Raw genomic sequence first — 20,097 nt, forward strand, 5'->3', positions numbered from 1 at the left:
CCTGTTAGAATCCAGACAGTCCGGAGATGAAGGATCTTTCCCTGAATCCAGCCTTATAGCTTCATCTCACAGAAAACAAGCTGGCAGGGTCACTACGCACATGAACTCTTCCTTTGGTGATGGAGAGTGAGGAATGCATTTAGAGTGTTTGCCTCCGATCATCACACACAATGACCACTTGCTTTGAAATTAGCACTTTTCTGTGAAAGTTCTTCATTTGCATTCCACAAGGCTTCTTTCTCGTTTGATTAGTTATTTCGTTACCGGGCTATACACAGTGGAAATGTTTGCTATTCCATTATAACGTGATACAGATAAGTGAGAACCATGCAAATAACATGGTTAGTTTTCTTGAAGATTAAACACTCTTATACATTTACACATTTAATAATCACTTTGATCAATACTAATGCACACGTGAATGGGCCAGGCTGTGCATTTGTAAGCTTTCAGTGAGACCTGGGGCTTTGGCATGAGCTGGCACCTGATCTGCCAGCATCACAATCAGAGTGCAGGCTCATCTGTTCGCTCCCGGCACTCTGTCCCAGGGAGACTGTCTTCCCCTACTGGGCCCAGGCAGTGCAGAAGGGAAACCACCTGAACTGAATGTAGAAGGGACAAGAATCAGACCAGGATGAGAGGAGGAGGGTAGATTGGGACAAGGAGCCTGTCGGGTGGCCGGGGGGGACAGACGGACATTCTGAGACTGGATACTGGTGGGAAGCGAGAAACTGGGACTGGGAGAGAAAGGGGGAGATGGGAACTGGCTGGGCAAGGGGACTGGGACTGGGAGGAGGGAGGGGGAGGAGACTATTACGGGCTAGGCAGGGTAAATAGAACAAGAGTCGGGGGACAGAGACTGTGACATACTTAGCAAGGAGATTGGGAGCTGGGGGAGACTGGGACTGACTGGAGAAGGAGGCTGGGACTGGGAGCCAGTGTGGAGGAACTGGGGGTGGGTAAGGAGAGACAGACCAGAAAAGGAGCCAGAGTGTGGGGAGAGTCTAAGACTAACTGGGCGATGAGACTGGAATAAGCAGCCAGGGTGGGGTGGAGGAGACCGAGAGCAGATTGACATGAACATTTAGTGTGTGGCAAGCTGGGGAGTAAATCTCCCCTGCTCTGGCCTGCCAGGCACCGAGTGTCCATGGGGATCGTGCTGCCGTGCACTAACAGTTCCCTCGTGTGCTTCGATCTGCTCCTGGTTCCCAGCACTGGGGAACTGTTCATGCACAGCAGCAGGGTCCACACGGACACTCAGGGTGCAGCAGGCTAGTGCGGGGTAAATTTACACCCCAGTGATTTACACCCTGCTCTATCTGCTGGATCTCTGGGCAGAGGGGGTGTGTTCATGTAACTCTCTCCCCCTCCCAGCAGCTGTCAGGGAAGAACTCAATCAGACCCTGCTTACACCTGCCACTTCCTTGTATCTTTAAACAATAAAAAGCTGGGTTGGGCAGGAACGTTACAAAAATGAGCTTCATTGTGAGGACTTGGAAACTCTGCAGAAAACAGATCGACCTTCAGCAATGTAAACCCCCTAACCTGGTACTAACAACTACTCAATGCCTTGTGCTGCCCACCGAGCAAGTGCCCAGCAGGGAGTCCCTCTCCTCTGAACCTCACCAGAAGGAGGGAGCTGCACACAAACAAAGGGGTATCAGAGCAAAAGTCCCGTCTGTGCACCTTTCTGTAAAACTGCCGCTGCATCTCAGCTGGAGCTGCACGTTTGCAGTGGGAATCAAGTTCAAGTTTGTTACAGGGCGTTTGAAGGGCCAGACTGCCTAGTGGTTGGTGCCCCTGAACTCCAGCCCCTGGTTTTCAAGGTCTATTTCCTCAGTCTTTTAGGCAGTGAGGTAGGGAAACCCAGGCCCTCCCTCTCTACCAGGTCCCAGGCCAGGGTCCTGCATGCATCAACCCCTAAATAGGGGAGGCCTCCCTGCAAAGAGTCTAAATCCACTGCCCTGGGCTACTTTCTACCACTGCATGGCCCCCTAGTCCCGTTTGCTGGGTGGCTTGCATACCATAGCGCCGTCTTGTGGATTTTGAGTGGCACCATGCTGTGGTCCCAGGCTCCTTCAGGTGGGGCAGCCACAAGTTTTGTGAGACTGAACCCCACAATATCTCTGGGCTTCAGGGACCAAGTTACTTCAGTTGACAGAGGCTCCTTGGTCTCCTCCTCAGTCCCCCTTGGCCAGGGAGCCAGTGCTTACTCCCTGGTGACTGCCCCAGCTGGCAGGCTGGTGACCTTCCCCTCAAGAAGGGAGGCAGATAGCTCCTGCCTCTTCACCAGTCAGCCCTCAACTGAGCCAGGCTCTCTCCTTTTCTACATCCCCCAAGGCCTGGCATTGGCTGCAGGTACAGCGGGGTGGGGCTAGTCAGGCCCAAAGGCTCCCTTTAACCCCTGCCGTGCTGGCAGAGTAGTTCCACATGCCTGTGCTGAAGGTTGGAGAGGAGGAGGAGTTTTTCCATGGCCCTTATAGTTATGGCCATTCTTGTCACTAATCCCTGTCTTCCCTGGATAGAGGCGCAGGGCCAGCTCATAGGCCAAACCCCGGGTTCCTTACTCAGGCTGTCAGCTATTGACTGTAATGTGAGTTTGCTTTGTCCAGACTGAGTAGAAACAGAATAAAAGACTCAGGATTGGGCCGATTAAGGATTATTCCAGAAATAACCAGTCAGCCCTCTACAAACTGCCCTGTGCACTAGATATCACTGAGAACAAACACATATGAGAGCTGTGATGTTTCTGCACCAAGCAATTTTTCAGAGCTGCTCTCCTGACTGAATACTCAAAAACTTTCCAAAAGGTGGCAGTCGTCTTCTTATATGCAGTGTTGTTGTAGCCGTGTTAGTCCCAGGATATTAGAGAGACAAGGTGGGTGAGGTAATATCTTTTATTGGACCTATTTCTGCTGGAAAGAGACAAACTTTTGATCTGACAGAGTAGAGCTGTGTGTAAGCTCAAAAGATTGTCTCTTTCACCAACAGGAGTGGGTCCAATAAAAGATATTACCTCAGCCGCTTTGACTCTCTCAACCCCATCTCGTCCAGCTATCACTTTTAATTTCTGGTTGGATTCATACCAAACTTTGCCAAAATCATTCTCCTCTGCCAAGGTCCCCTGCCTCAGATGGTGCCCAAGGAGTGAATCAGGGATTCAGAGTGAAAGAGGCTGTTGTCTGTAGGCCCAAGCCTCATCAGTTGCAGCAGCAGCATTGTCATCATCAGTGATCCCTCCATTCAAGGATGATCTCTACCACAGATTTACATATGGGTCCTGAGATCACTGAGGAATCCGATCCTGGAACCATAGATCTGCCCGCAGTAGGTATAGACGTTGCCTGAGGGGTCAGCTGCCTGCTGGGAGAAATTTCTTTTTCTTTCCTTTCTTCTCTCTCTCTTTTCAACTTTGAGGGCAAGGCACTTCTCCTCGAAGCCGGCCACTGCTTGATGGAGGATGAAGCGGCATTGAGATTTGTTGGTTGCTTGGTCCTCCCACCTTCTGATGTCCACATGAGTTTTCTTGAGATACGCTTTCAGTGTGTCTTTGTAGGGTTTCCTCTGATTACCACGGGATCTCCGACCATGGGTGAGCTGAGAGTAGAGGCTTTGCTTTGGGAGGTGAGAGTCTGGCATCCGCACACAATGTCCAGCCCGGCAGAGTTGATGAGTGAGGATCATTGCTTCAATGCTGGTGACATTAGGTTCAATGAGATTGCTGGTGTTAGTCCAGCGATCTTTCCTCTTGATGCAAAGCATCTTCCAGAGGCATCTTTCATGATGCATCTCCAGACTCTTGAGGTGCTGTTAATAGAGGTTTCACATCTATAAAGGAGTGTAGAAATAACAATTGTCTCCTAGACCTGGATTTTGGTGTCCTTCCGTAAGTCACGGTCTGTGAAAACGTGCCAGAGCAGTTTTCCAAAGGAAGCAGTTGCGCAATAGATCCTGTGCTGGATCTCACTGTCAATTTTTGCATTTTGAGAAAGTTGGCTACCGAGGTAACAGAAGTCCTCAACTCTTGATATTGAGTGAGAGTCATAGGCTTCAGTAAGCTTGTGCAAAAAATCCAGTGTGGACTGAAGGTCATTCCGAGTGTGCGTGACGACAACACAGTCATCCGCATACTACAGGTCAGTAATGGATGCCTTGAGCAGTTTAGACTTGGAACGGAAATGTCAAATATTAATAAGCCGCCCATCCATTCTGTATTGAATGTCAACTCCAGTGGGAAGGCGGTCTTTAAAAAGGATCAAAATGACTGCTAAATACATGGAGAACAGGGTTGTGGCAATAACACATCCTTGCTTAACCCCAGTTTTGATGACGAACGGATCCATCTCCAGGCCATTACAGAGAATGGTGGCAGTCCTCTCATCATGAAGAAGCCTTAAGCCCTTAATACATTTTGGAGGGCAGCCAAATCTGGCCAGCACCTTCCACAGGGCTTTGTGATTGACAGAGTTGAAGGCCTTTGTCAAATCAATGAAGGCCATGTGCAGGTCATAATTTTGCTCCCAAGACTTTTCCTGGGTTTGGTGGGCAACAAAGATTATGTCAGTTGTTCTGCGGGATGGCTTGAAACTGCACTGAGATTCCAGCAATATTTCCTCAACAAGGGGAAGTAATCAGTTTAAGAGGATATGGGTGAGAATTTTCCCTGCTGTAGATAGCAAGGCAATGCCATGATAATTTCCACACTCCAACTTATTCCTTTTTTAAAGATGGTAACAATGTTGGTATTTTTCAAGGCTTCCAAAAGCTTCTCATTATACCACATTTGAAGAAACATGAAGCTCCCAACAGCATAGCTCTGAGGATCTTTGGAGCACACAAACCCCTTCACCACAACAAGGTGACGGTCCCCGAAGAGGTGTTGCAGCCATGGCAAGATGTGTAACCAATTAAATTATGCTGAAATCATACTCTTGGCCGCTGTGCACCAGAGTGGCACCAGGCACTAGACCTAAGATGACGGAGACTGTTTCCACCTATTGGGCTCAGGCAGTATGGGGAGGAAGCTAGCTGAACTGAATGCAGACCAGGGTGAGGGGGAAAGTAGATAAGGATAAGGATGCAGGGGGAATATTCTGAGCCTTGAGGCTGGTGGATGGAGAGAAAGTGGGACTGGAAAAGAAAGTGGGAGATGGGGACTGGCTGGGCAAGGAGACTGGGACTGGGAGGAGGGGAAAAGAGACTAGGACTGGCTAGGAAGGGCGATTAGGACAGGGAGTGGGTGGGGAGAGACTGTGACTTGCTCAGCAAGGAGATTGGGAGCTGGGGAGACTGGGACTGACTGGGTGTGACATTCCCCTCTGGTGTTATCCAGACCAGTGATCTGCTAGGTCACCCAATCCTTGACTCTGGGAGCCAGCCTTACCCTGCTCTGCTGTGAGAACCCCCACTCCTGGGTTGCTCACTCACAGCCTCTGGCATGTAAGCTGCTCCTTGGATTGTACAACCAAATCACACTAGCCACTATCCCCAGACACAACCTGAGGAACCTCCATCTTGCAGTGCCCAGTTATGCCCGCTGGACACTGCAAGCTTATCTGAGTTCATCAATTTAACAAAGAAATTGATATGGACCAGGCTTGTTATCCCAAGGGGAGTCCCTGACACACTTAAAACCAAACACACTGCTTCAGGTAGAATAAACAAATAAATTTATTAACTATAAAGATAGATTTTAAGTGATTATAAGACAAAACATAATGTAACAATGTTGCCTCTGGCAGGACACAGCTGAGAGTATCAATTCAGGACAAAACCAACAAGGAGTTTGGTGGCACCTTAAAGACTAACAGATTTATTTGGGCATAACCTTTTGTGGGTAAAACACCACTTCTTCAGATGCATAGAGTGAAAATTACAGATGCAGGCATTATATAATGACACCCGAAGGGAAGGGAGTTACCTCACAAGTAGAGAACCAGTGTTGACATGGCCAACTTGATCAGGGTGGATGCAGTCCACTCCCAATAATAGATGAGGATGTGTCAATTCCAGGAGCAGCAAAGCAGTTTTTGTAATGAGCAAGCCACTCCCAGTCCCTATTCAAGCCCAAATTAATGGTGTTAAATTTGCAAATGAATTGTAATTCTGGTGTTTCTCTTTGACGTCTGTTTCTGAAGTTTTTTTGTTCAAGTATAGCTACTTTTACATCTGTTATAGAATGTCCAGGAAGATTGAAGTGTTCTCCTACTGGCTTTTAACACCATTAATTTGGGCTTGAATAGGGACTGGGACTGGCTGGCTCATTACAAAAGCAGCTGTTGCTAATCTTTTAGAAGCTAAAATCTAAAGATTTATTCATAAAAAGAAAGAATTGTAGATGAGCGCTAAAACTGGTTAAATGGAATCAATTACATACAGTAATGGCAAAGTTATTTTTTCAGGCTTGTAGCAGTGATGGAATAAAGTGCAGGTTTAAATCAAGTCTCTGGAGTACATCCACAGCTTGGATGGGTCATTCAGTCCTTTGTTCGGAGCTTCAGTTTGTAGCAAAGTTCCTCCAGAAGTAAAAAAGCAGGATTGAAGACAAAATGGAGGGGTTTCCAGGGCCTTTTATATTCTTTCCCTTTGTTCTCCTGTGCAAAATCACAGCAACAAGATGGAGTTTGTAGCCACCTGGGTAAGTCACATGTCCATGCATGACTCAGTTTGCAGGCAGCAGCCATTCCTCACATGCCACCTTGAACATCTCAGGAAGACTTCTCATATGTGGATTGGAGTCTCCCAAGGTCCATTGTTAGTTAAGTGTTTCTCGATTGAGCACTCAGTCTGCAAATTCCTTTCTCAAGAAGCTGACCAAATGCTTCACTAATGCTACTTAATGACAGGTTTCAGAGTAGCAGCCGTGTTAGTCTGTATTCACAAAAAGAAAAGGAGTACTTGTGGCACCTTAGAGACTAACAATGCATCCGATGAAGTGAGCTGTAGCTCATGAAAGCTTATGCTCAAATAAATTTGTTAGTCTCTAAGGTGCCACAAGTACTCCTTTTCTTAATGCTACTTAGAATCAAACACATTGAGAAACAAGTACATAGCCAATATTCATAATTTCAACTACAAAATTGATACATGCATACAGATAGCATAATCATAACCAGCAGATCAGAACCTTTCCATAGACACCTCACACGACAACCTTTGTACAATATTTGCTGCAAATGTATCACAGTGGTTGCAACAATGATTTATACAGTCACAGTTTATGTCAATACATAACAGATAACAAGTCAGATTTGGTCAAAAGAAATAAAAACAAAACCCATTCTAAGCTGATCTTAACACTTTCAGTGCCCTTACAAACTTAGATGTTTCTCACCGCAGGCTTCCTGGTTACTCTTCAGCCTGGCTCTCCCCTTTGATCAGCGCTTCAGTGGCTTGGTGTGGTGGTGTCTGTAGATGTAGGTGGAAGAGAGAGGAAGACCATGGCAAATGTCTCTTCTTTTTATCATGTCCTTTCTGCCCCCATGGTTTTGCCCCTGCCTCCCCACTCCTTTTCAGAGTGAGGTGAGCATTACTGAATCTCTCCAAGGAAGATTGAGCAATTCCCCTGGTGTGGCCTCATGCAGGTGAGTCATTCATTGTAACTCCCTTCCTGGACAATGGCAGTTGATTGGTTGTTTGATATCCTGCCCAGGCGTTGGTTACTTTCCTTGCTGTTGCCTCTGGGGAGCTCATATCTGGCTGATCCCCCAATTTACAGCATGTTTTAGTGACAACCATACCACACAATTCTCATAACTTCATAAGCATTAATGATCTACACATATGAATAGAGAAATGACTTTCAGCAGATCCTAATCTTTCCTCTGATAGCTTAGAAGGCATGCTTTATATGTAAGATCACAATTATATGAAAATGAGGATTATGGGGATTACAGCACCCCCACCCCAAAGTATAGAATGCCACACTGGATGAGGAGTCTGGGACTGGGAACCAGTGGGAAGGAACCGGTGGTGGGTGAGGAAAAACAGATCAGATCAGGAACCAGGGTGTGTGGGGAGTCTAAGACTAACTGGGCGAGGAGACTGGAATAAGCAGACAGGGTGGGGTGGGGAGACTGAGAGCAGATCGACATGAACATTGAGTTTGTGGCAAGCTGGAGTGTAAATCTACCCTGCAGTGTCCTGCCAGGCACCAGGTGCCCATGTGGATGGTGTGGCTGTGCACTAAGGCCTTGTCTACACTGCTGCTTAAGTTGATGTAAGATACGTCACTCAGGGGTGTGAACCCCTGCCCCCCGCTCCCCCCCAGAGCAATGTAACTGACATCGACTTAAAGCGTTGTCCATATCTCACTATGTCAGCGGAAGACGCTCTCCCACCAGCAGAACTTCTGCCTCTTGATGAGGTGGGCTCATTGTACGGACAGGAGGGCGCCAGAGGCGTAGCCCGGTGGAGAGAACAGGGGGAGCGGACAGACAAAAAGGCCCCACCCGCTTGTACTCACCCGGCGGCGCTCCGGGTCTTCGGTGGCGCTTCAGCGGCGGGTCCTTCACCCGCTCCGGTCTTCGGTGGCACTGAAGGACCCCCCGCCACCGAAATGCCGCCGAAGAGCCGAGCGAGTGAAGGACCCACCGCCGAACCCACCACTGAAGCCCTGGAGCACCGCCGGGTGCGTAAAAATTGAAAAGGCTCCAAAAAATTAAAAAGGCTCCACTTCTGCTCGGTGGGAGAGTGGCCGCTGCCCCGCCCCCCCCCAGCTACGCGACTGGAGGGCGCTCTCCCCTCGACGTCACCCGTCTTCACCAGACGTGCCCAATCGGCGGCGCTGCATCGACACAGTGGCACTGATCTTCCATTTTTTCAGTTTGCTTTTTTAAAACCTTAAAACGTTCCATTACTTTTAAGGAACATTCAGTTTGCAAAGTTCAGCGATAAAGAATAAGGAAATAGCAGAATTAAAGTTGTCTTTGCAGCTCTATTTTGGCCCATCTTTACGTATGCGTTAAGATTCAGTCTTTCATGACAGGATAACTTGCTATTTTCTCCACAGGACCCCTGCTTCATTCAGCACACAGAACTGACGGTGCTCTGACTCAGGGTTGTGGAGTGAAGGAGGCTGTTGTCTACAGGACCCCTGCCTCATTTGTTGCAGACACTGTGAAGTGTGCTGTGTGTGAGGCAGGGGATTGCAGAAGGAGAAAGGAGGGTCTCTTGTTAAGGCAGCTGAATGGTGCCCTGGAGAATTAGAGTCTATCCCTGCCTCTGCCACAGAGTTCCTATGTGATGCTTGGCAAGTCACTTAAACCAAATGTTTCACAGGTGGTCATTAATTGTCTGTACCTCATTTTATGGGTGGCCCCCTTGAGACCATGCACATCTGAGCTGAAGAAGTGCTGAGCACCCACAGCTCTAAACTGAAGGCAGTGGGAGCCGTGCTGCACAAGCCTAAGTCCTCTCAAAAGCCAGGACATGGGTATCTCAGGTTGGGCACCCAAAATCACTGGACACTTTTGATAATTTTGGCCATAGAGTGTCTCTGGGCTTTGGTTCTCCATGTGTAAAATGGAGATAATAACACTTCCCTACCTCCCCAGTGTTGTCAGTTGTTGGCTGTGCGTGTTTTCTCTCTGTGTGTGTTTTCAGCTCTGCGCAGATAGCTGACGCAGCAGGCCTCGACCAAACTGCCCAAGAAGACCACAGACTCGGTTCAGTGGCGAATGCTCGTTCAGGTTTATTGCTGACGAAGGACAGTACTAGCTCCCCGGATCAATGTCTACAGTTACACTGGCACATGTAGGCCCCTTACCATGGGCTTGGCTCAGTGAGTGGCGAGGCTTTGCACTCCCCACTCACCCCCTGCACCCAGGCCAGAAAAAGACCCCCCCCGTGACCTCTCTTTTGTACTGTGATAAAATCAAGTTACACATTGCCCCTCTGACGTGGCTAGTAACCACCCTTGACCTTGTCCATGTTGGTTTGACCAAAATGTCTCTTTCCATCACCCTGTCACCCTGACCTTATCTTTAGGCGGGAGTAATTTTTTCCTTTCATCATCCTTGGGGAGTGTGTTTACACCATAACCCTGTGTCAGGGGTTCTAGTCCCACCCTTCTGGAAGGTGTTTATGCACGTGCCAGTGGCGAGCACTTCTCATGAGTGTTTGTGGTTTTGCAACACCAACCATGCCTTTGCCAGGTTCATGCTCTGGACAATGGACCCGCACGCACAGTCACAAAAGGGGCTAATGAAGGTTTCACAGGCAAGTGCAAGTCTGGCATTCTGAATGTTTGAGTGCTTCGCTCTGTAAACTTTAACTTTCTTTCTGATTCATAGCTGTATAAATTTTAAGGCCAGAAGGGAGCATTAGATCTCGTCTGACCTCCTGGGTAACAAAAACTATAGAATTTAAACCAATTACTCCTGTACTTCATCTGAACTTGTGTTTGGCTGAAGCATATCTTCCAGAAAGGCACCCAATTTTGTTCTGAATACTTCAGGAGGTGGAGAATGTTCTGCTTCTTTTGGTAGTTTGTTCCAATGTTTCATCAGTAGTACTTGAAACATGTATGCCTTGCATCTAATAGGAATGTGTCTGGAAGTCTTTAACTTCCATCCATTGGTTCTTGTTATGCCTTTCCCCACTAGATTGAGAAGACCGTTACTATGCAGTGTTTTGTCCATGTGAAAGTATCTATACACTGAAATCAAGACACGTCTCGGTCATCTTTTTGATAAGCTAAACAGATTGACCTCCTTAAATCTCTCACTGCAGGCACATTTTGAAGCCCTGGAATCATTATTGTGGATCTCTGCACCCAATCCAATTTTTTAACATCCTTCTTACAATGTGGGCACTAAAAGCAGATGCAGTAGCTGTCTCCCCGGTGCTGTACACAGAGCAAAATTACCTCCCTACTAGAGCTGGTTGGAAATTATCTGGTAAACTAGAGTTTCATTGGAAAATGCCAGTTTGTTGAACTCAACATTTCTCATGAAAGTGAATTGGGGTACAATGAACTTTCTCAAAGCCACAAGCATTGTCTGGTGGAAATGTCCATAGTTCCCTGCCAGGTTCCCTGATGGCTCCTGTTAGTCCTGCCGTGCAGATTGTCCTGGGCCTGGGTATTCCAGTCTTCTATGATCTGCAGCTCTGGGGCAGCCCCACCATACAGATTGCTCCAGAATTGGAGATCCTAGTCTTTCTATGGTGTGGGCTCTAGGGCAGCCCTGCCAGTGCTTTCAGGCTCTCTGCCATGGGATAGGAACCTGCAAGCCCTGGGAGCCCCAGCTCTAACCAAGGCTCGGCTCCAGGGTCTGCATCAGGGATCCTGAAAGTCCTGGGATGGGTTCCGGTGTCCCAGGGTCTGTGGCAGCCCTGCCTTGCAGAATGTCCTGGACTGGGCTATTTGCCTATTTAGGCTGCCAGCTGGCCAAGGAGTCTGGAAGCTCAGGGGTCCCCAGTCCAGGGCAGGCCACATGATGAGGCTGCCCCCGAGCCCCAACAGTGGCTCTGAGAAATTGACATGCTTGTTCTGATGTTAACAGTGGTGAAACTCTGCATCTGTTGGGGTTCCTGGGAGCAAATTTCATTTTGGATACACCATGGGCTGGAGTTTCCAAAACAAACTTTTAGCCGGATTTCCAATTCGCAGGAAATTTTAAAATAGTGACATTTCCTGTACACTGGAAATCCTGCATTTCAGCCAGCTGCACTCATTGCTCCCCTCTTTATACATCCAAGGATCACCTTTGCTGTTTTTGCAGCAGCATCACACTTGGAGCTCACGTTCAGTTCTTTCTCTACTATGACCCCTGCAAAGAACATGGGCTATATCTGTACTTCTGTGAATATTACGTGTATGTCAGTTCCTTTTAGTGCTATTTTCACATTTCCTTCTGGGGTTCAAAGGGCAATCCCCGTCTGAGCTCGCCACATGTCCCAGGACGGCAGACAATGGTTTCATAGAACCCAGTTACTGGTACTTAACTGACAATACAGGTGTCAGAGCTTTTGAGCTTTTGCATCTGCCCAAGCTAAGCACAAGCCCCCTTCCTTGGGATGGGCCCCTGAGGTGGGAAATCTTAAACAGAGAGCCTGGGAATTGTTAACAGGGGAGCCCTGAGGAACAGAGGGGATGAGGCAGGGTCTGCCGGGAAGGAGACTGAAACACAATCCCCAGAGGCAGGGGTTCCTGGGATAAGCTGAGTCAGCCCAGGTTTTGAGGGAAAAGGTGAGCTTTAGGTAAGGTATAGGCCTGTAGGCCGTCAGTTGCTTTCTTCTTTTCCCTGTGGTTGCTGTGTTCCTATAGATAAATAAAAAATAACACTGTCCTGCATCTGGTACTATTCAATATTTTCATAAATGACTTGGATGATGGAGGAGAGAATACACTGACACAATTTGTGGATGACATGAAGCTGAAAGGGGGGTCACAAGCCCTTTGGAAGGCAGGGTTAAAATTCAAAATCACAGAATCATAGATTCATAGAATATCAGGGTTGGAAGGGACCTAAGGAGGTCATCTAGTCCAACCTCCTGCTCAAAGCAGGAGCAATCCCCAACTAAATCTAAAATTAAAATGATCTAGATATAATGGAGAATTGGTCTGAAATCAGTAAATTGAATTTCATGAAAGACAAGTGCAAAGCATTAGACTTAGGAAGGGAAAATATGGAATAACTGAGTAGGCAACAGTTCTGCAGAAAATGGTCTCGGGGTAAAAGTGGATCACAGACTGAAATGGGTGATGCTGTTGTGAAAAAGGGAAATGTCATTCTGAATTGTATTAACGAGCATGTCATATGTAAGACACAGGAGGTAATTTTCCCACTCTACTTAGCACTGATGTGGCCTCAGCTGGAGTACTGTGTCCAGTTTTGCTCGTCACTGTTTAAGAAAGATAAGGACAAATTGGAGAATGTCCAGAGGAGAGCAACAAACAGAGTAAGAGGTTTAGAAAACATGATCTGTGAGGAAATGTTGAAAGAATTGGACATTTTAAGTTTACAGAAGAGAAGACTGAGAGGTGACCTGATAACAGCCTTGAAATAACTGAAAGATTGTTTCTCAATTGCTGTCCAGATCCACCAAGGGTAGGACTAGACAATCATTTTAGATTTCAGCAAATGAGATTCAAATTAGATATTAAAAAAAAAAACCTTTCTAACTATAGGGATAATTAAGGACTGGAACAGGGTATTTAGGGAGGTTGTGTAATCCCCATCATTGGTGACTTTGCACAACAAGTTAGACAAACGTCTGTCCGGGTGGCCTAGGTATACTTATACCTCCCTTGGTGTGAGGAGATGGACTAGATCACCTCTTAAGGTTCCTTCCAACCCTACATTTCTATTATTCTGTGGTTTTATCAGCTTTTCAGACCTGCTGATATGAAAAAAATGTTAATCCCTGATAAATGCCATTTAACATGCTCCTTAGGTACCAATAGATTGGAGAGAGATTCATTGTCTTCAGAGATATGAATAGACATCCTGCTGCTGTCCAAAACCAGAAATGTGTATTGAACACCTCTGCCTTTTCTGCCTCATTATTAACAATTTTACCGTCTCCATTTCTCATGGGCTTATAGCATTGTTAGGATTTGTTTGTTTGTTTGTTCCTAATATACTTTAAAAACTCGTTATTTGTCATAGTTCTCCCAGTCACGGATTTTATCCTGATGTCTTTAGCTTCCCTTATCAGTTTTCTTCATATAATAACTTCTAATGTATATTGATTTGCTCTAATTCCCACTATTTCCATTTTTTAAAATATATTGCCTTTTTATTTGTATTGCTGCCTTCACTTTGCCACTGACCGAGAATGAGCTTATAGGTAATGTTTTATACCAGTGGAGCACTCCAACTCCCAAAGCCCCCTTTATAATTTTCAGCCTTCATTGACTTTCTAGGACACATTAAGCCCCAGCTGGTTGGAGGAGACGGTGCCTGCTCAGGACGTGTGGAGATAAAACATGGAAACACATGGACCACAGTCTGTGATGCACACTTTGACCTCCAAGTTGCCAACGTTATCTGTAATGAACTACAGTGTGGAATAGCTGTATCTACCCCAGGAGGAGGTCACTTTGGAGAAGGACAAGGGTTGATCTTAACTGAAGAATTTCGGTGTGTGGGGAATGAGTCTCTCCTGTTCTCCTGTCCCAGGATATCACAAGCGAATCAGACATGCTCACACACAAATGATGCTGGTGTCATATGCTCACGTAAGAATTCAACACAATGTCTTTAAAATCCCAATTCTGTGTATTCTAGATTATAGTGAAGCAATGTACTGATCTAACTGTGTAGGGATCTGGGTTTGATAGGATTGGATCAAAACCCCAGACAAGCCAAGATAATGAGAAAGGGATCAAGTGCCCCTGACTTTCCTTTCTTTTACTATTTGCTATAAAATATCTTAAATGCTCCCTCTCTAAACCCCTTCTCCCCTGGGCACACAGGGTTCCGGCTGGTGAACGGCAGCACAGCGTGCTCAGGGAGGGTGGAGATCCAGGTTCTTGGTGCCTGGGGAACCCTCTGTGACTCACGCTGGGATTTGCCAGACGCCAACGTTCTCTGTCGTCAGCTCGACTGCGGATTCGCTGAATCAGCCCCAGGAGGAGGGTCTTTTGGGAAGGGAACTGGCTCTGTCTGGACAGACACATTTCACTGCAAAGGGACTGAAACCCATTTGGGCCATTGCCCTGTTACTGCCCTGGGGGCCTCTCCGGGCTCACACGACAATGATGCCGGTGTGATTTGCTCAGGTAAGTGCAAGAGAGATGCTGGCTTAAGGACACCTGCCCCTCAGTGTGTGGTGCTGCCCCAGAGCAGGGGAACCTCAGGACACAGCAAGGGGAGGGGGAGCTAGATCCTAAAGCACAGAAAATAACAGTAAATGTATTAAAGATAACATTTAAGTCAATAATATCATCAGAAAAGAACAGTTGTGAGTGGGGAAAGCCCTGGATTCTCCAGTAAAAACATCAGCAACTCTGTCCTGACGCGGGGCAGCGGAGCAGGGGCAGCACTTTGCCCTTCGGGTTACATCAATGTCACCGATTCACCGTCCCCAGCCTTCTCCAATAGTAATTAGAGGGGGAGCTGGTGGTGACTCCCAATATGGAGCTTGCTTCACACTTTCTATGATAAAATATTCTCGGCACCTTCTTGAGAAGCTCTCGCACCTTCCTTGATGGCTGGAGCCTTTGCAATTTGGGAAGGGGTCAGTGCTGGGGCCAGGGAGGTGCCTTCTCCTCCTGCAGGGAGATTCCTTCCAGGTTTGGCTGAATTATAAACTGCTGAAAATCAGCATTTCCCTTTTCTCATGTGAGTTCCTGGGGGTATTTTTGGTAGCCCACCACAGAGAAAGTAGTGCTTTCACTCACTGAGGTTTTTTTTTACTTTTTTCACACTTTTCCAATTGAAAAAACTCCAAAGATTTTTTTCCCCTGCTTTCTTACTTTCTTACACATTTTTACCTTTTTCTAACTTTTTACAGTGGAAGAAAAGATGAGCAGGGGATTGGACTACATGACCTCCTCAGGTCTCTTATAGTCTGATTGTGTGACAAAATAGAAAGGGGGTGGAAGTGGCAAACCTGTACATCAAAAACTGGAAAGGAAAATGGAATGTTTCATTTACCAAAAGTTGAAATGAATCAATATTTTACTTAGAGTCTAAACAAAAATTTTCATTCCATTTCCACATCCCAGTATCTCAGATCTGTTTAAAAATTGAAATACTGCACTCAAAAAACATCACAGGAAAAATTTTGGGTTGTTGACCCACTCTAATACTTAGCTTTTATAAAAATAAATAAAAAAAATAAACAGCATTATTTAGTTCATTTAGTCAAAGCCAAAGGCACAAGAATTAGAAAATACCAGAATTAAGGTTATCTATGTAATGTTAATTCAGTCCCCCACCCTCCCTTCTGCATATATATTATGATAGAGTCCAATTGCATGCACATATTCTATTATTCTCACCTACCCCCAGCTCCTGCCTCCTTCATTGCACAGGGAGGATGGTGCTCAGGGGATGGAGGAGCTGTAAAATATTTCTTTTTATCCTCATCATTCAAGCTGTGACCCAGGGCCTTATTCACTCTACAGACCGTACAAACACTGCACTGAATACAGAATTATTCATTTCTTCATTGGCTTTTCTATTGTGCTCATTACAGTAGTGTGAGAATGCACCACAAACATTAATGAATTTGTCTTCATAACACCCCAGGAGAGAGCAGACTCTTATGAGATCCATTTCAAAAGTGACTTAGGCACTTAGAGGCCCAAGAATAATATTTTCAAAAGGCCTAAGTGACTTAGAGACTTAAATCCTATTTTTTCTAGTAACATAGGAGTCCAAGAACCATACAGACTTCCCCCCCTTGCTGCCTAAGTCACTTCAGAAAATGGCACTTAGGCTCCTACATCATTTAGCTGCCTTTGAAAATTGTACTTACAACGATTAAAGCCAAAATTCCCAACCTGCTACTTATTTGGGGTGATTGGGCAGCAACCTGAGACCCTCAGGGCCTGATTCTCCAGAGTACTCACCATTTCTGCAACGCTTTATGTGTTCAAAGTACTCTCCAGACATTAATAAAGCCTCACCAAACTCCAGGGAAGTAGGTGGGTAAGTATTATTATTAGCTCCCGTGACAGGTTGGATCACAGAAACCCCTTGGGGGCTGCCACCTGATGTGCCAAGACTACTTCTGCCCCTGCTTTCCCTGCCAGCTTAGGACTCCAGCACCCTGTCTTGCTGAGCCAGACATGCCAGTCTGCTCCAGCACAGACCCAGGGTCTGAAACACATGCCCCAAAGCTGCAGACTTAACTGAAAGCAATTTAGGAAGTGTTCTTGTCTTTAACACTCAGATGTCCAACTCCCAATGGGGTCCAAACCCCAAATAAATCCATTTGACCTTGTATAAAGCTTATACAGGGTAAGCTCATAAATTGTCCACCCCCATAACACTCGGAGAGAGATATACACAGCTGTTTACCGCCCCCCCCGGTATTAATACATACTCTGGGTTAATTAATAAGTAAAATGTGATTTTATTAAATGCAGAAAGTAGGATTTAAGTGGTTCCAAGTAGTATCAGACAGAACAAAGTGAATTACCAAGTAAAATACAATAAAACATGCAAATCTAAGCTGAATACAGATAAAATCTCACCCTCAGAGATGTTTCAATAAGTTTCTTTCACAGACTGGATGCCTACCTAGTCTGGGCACAATCCTTTCCCTGGTACAGCCCTTGTTCCAGCTCAGGTGGTAGGGAGGGGATTTCTCATGATGGCAGCCCCCTTTGTTCTGTTCCACTCACTTATATATCTTATTTGCATAAGGCGGGAATCCTTTGTTCCTCTCTGGGTTCCCACCCCTCCTTTTCAATGGAAAAGCACCAGGTTAAAGGTGGATTTGAGTTTAGGTGCCATGATCACATGTCACTGTAAGACTTCATTACCCACTTGCCAGCATACAGGAAGATTTAGAAGTAAAACAGAGCCATCTACAGTGGATTGTCCTGGTTAATGGGAGCCATTAAGATCCCAAACCACCATGAATGGCCCACACTGTGCATAACTACAATAGGACCTCAGAGTTATATTTCAAATTTCTAGTTTCAGATACACAAGTGATACATTTATACAAATAGGATGACCACACTCAGTAGATTATAAGCTTTGTAATGATACCTTACAAAAGACCTTTTGCATGAAGCATATTTCAGTTACATTATATTCACACTCATCAGCATACTTTCACAAAAGCATACAGAGTGCAATGTCACAGCTCCATTTTACAAATGGTGAAATGGAGAGAGAAAAGCAAAGTGACTTGCCAAAGGCCACTGAGTGAGTCAGCAGCGGAGACAGGATAAAACTCAGTGTTTTGACTTGCAGCCCTGTGCTCATTCCACCCGACCTCGCTGCCTGACTGCAGAAGAGCAGAGCAGCCACATCTTGTCTTGAGCCTAGCGGCAGTTGTGAATACTCAATACTTCTGCAAATCAGACCCCATAAAAACTGGCTTCAGACACCTGCTCAGTATCACCTGTGAAGTCTGTAGCAGAGGCAGGAACAGAACTGAGCTCTACTGAATGACGGTCACTGCTCTTAACAAAAAGAAAAGGAGGACTTGTGGCACCTTAGAGACTAACCAATTTATTTGAGCATGAGCTTTCGTGAGCTACAGCTCACTTCATCAGATGTTTACCGTGGAAACTGCAGCAGACTTTATATACACACAGAAATCATGAAACAATACCTCCTCCCACCCCACTGTCCTGCTGGTAATAGCTTATCTAAAGTGATCAACAGGTGGGCCATTTCCAGCACAAATCCAGGTTTTCTCACCCTCCACCCCCCCACACAAATTCACTCTCCTGCTGGTGCTAGCCCATCCAAAGTGACAACTCTTTACATAATCAAGTCGGGCTATTTCCTGCATAGATCAAGGTTTTCTCACATCCCCCCCACCCCCATACACACACAAAAACTTAACAAGAGCATCCTAGTTCTTCCTGCGCTCCCCTGCTCGTTCTCCACAGGTCTTCCAGTTTCTAAAGTGAATGAGGCAGGGGTCATACAAGCAACAGCCTAATGCTGCACAACCCTGATTTATCCATCCTGGGCACTCAAAGTGGCCAGGGCCCTGCAGGAAAATAATTCACTGGAAAATTCATTTTAATGGCCAGCCAATCTGGTTCCCTTGTGCCTAAATGGAGCCCGTCTTATGGGTCTATAGATCCACAGAGTTTTAAGACCCAAAAAGGCCATTGTGATCATCTGCTTCTCCCCTCACCACAGGGACCCTTCCTGCTTAATGAAGTTTCAGCTCCCCTCTCTGCCCCATTTTCAGATCCATGAACAGAGTCTCCATAGGGCTTCTTGCCTGGCTGGAACTGGGGTCCTTAGAGAGAAACCTACTGCAGAAGCCCTGGATTTCAACCTTCTTCCTAATAATGGACACGTAGCTTCCAGGATTGGCTTCCACAGAGGCCAGGGTCACTGGTGCCGTTACACACCATGACTAAGCCGATGTGGCCCTGCCCAGAACTCTCAACAGACATCTACTCTCCTCTTTACAACTGATAACTTTGTACCTTGGGGGCAATTCACCTGGCAGTTCTGCTTCTCACAGAGGCTGCTACGGGCATTCCAACCTGAATTCCCTGCAGCCCTGCCCGGACTCTCCTAACTAGCTACCCAGCCCAGACCCTGGTTCTCGGAGGGAACTCCTCAGCACATGAAGATGCTGATTTCTCCCTACAATTGCTGGAAGGAGAATTCCATCTAAGGAAAAACACCTGGTCCCTTCCATAGGACCTCCATCTGCCATGATCCCATCTGGCCTTCCTGAGGGGCTGTGGTACCCAGTTATACCCATGAGCCTCCCCGGGAAGCCCCAGATCTACTCTCTGCCCTCACACTACACTAGTGGCATACCTAGGACAGGAAACTTGGGTGGGCCCCACCTTTCGGGGGTGGGCAGTGACGGGAGGAGCAGAGGTTGGGGTGCAGGAGGAATCCGGTGCCCTGGGAAGGGGACAGGAGGAATGGGGGCTCTCCTCCCTCCACCCCTTCCAGCCGGCCCTTACCACTCAGCAGGCACCCAAAGCTGAGGCTGCCTGGGGCACACAGGCTGCGGGGCGTGCCTAGGGTAACCAGATAGGAATTGTGAAAAATTGGACAGGTGGTGGGAAGTAATAGGCACCTATATGAGAAAAAGCCCCAAATATCAGGACTGTCCCGATAAAATCGGGACATCTGGTCACCTAGGCGTGCCTTTTGGGCAAAGTGGGGTCCCACTAGGGCTCGAGCTCTACTCACCCTTCCTGACCTTGGCTCATTGTCCGTCAGCCCAGCCACATCCTTTTCCTGCCGGTGCCGGGAGCTGCTGCCCCGGTCTCTGACCCCAGCACTAGCCCCACGCAGACCTGCCCTCACGAGGCACACCCCACGCGGGGCTAGTGCTTGGGTCAGAGACTAGGGAAGCAGCGCACGGCGCCAACAGGAGAAAGATGCAGCCAGACTGATGGACACCGAGCTGGGGGTAGGAGTCCCAGCCTGTGGATTCGGGAGCTCCGGCCCTGATTTGGGTGGGCCTGGATGATCA

At 46.9% G+C, this 20,097-nt stretch overlaps 1 protein-coding gene across 1 annotated transcript in view; it reads left to right on the top strand.

Moving 5' to 3' along the window:
* The window catches only part of LOC140898846 (antigen WC1.1-like), a 51,813-nt gene that overhangs the window by 16,462 nt on the left and 15,254 nt on the right, over positions 1-20,097 (top strand). Inside the window, exons 3-4 of the mRNA XM_073313361.1 lie at positions 13,871-14,190; positions 14,419-14,728. Of these exons, the coding sequence (XP_073169462.1) occupies positions 13,871-14,190; positions 14,419-14,728 (630 nt within the window). The remainder of the gene's footprint in view (positions 1-13,870; positions 14,191-14,418; positions 14,729-20,097) is intronic.

This window comes from Lepidochelys kempii, chromosome 1, assembly GCF_965140265.1.
Source record: "Lepidochelys kempii isolate rLepKem1 chromosome 1, rLepKem1.hap2, whole genome shotgun sequence".
Classification (NCBI taxonomy): domain Eukaryota; kingdom Metazoa; phylum Chordata; order Testudines; family Cheloniidae; genus Lepidochelys; species Lepidochelys kempii.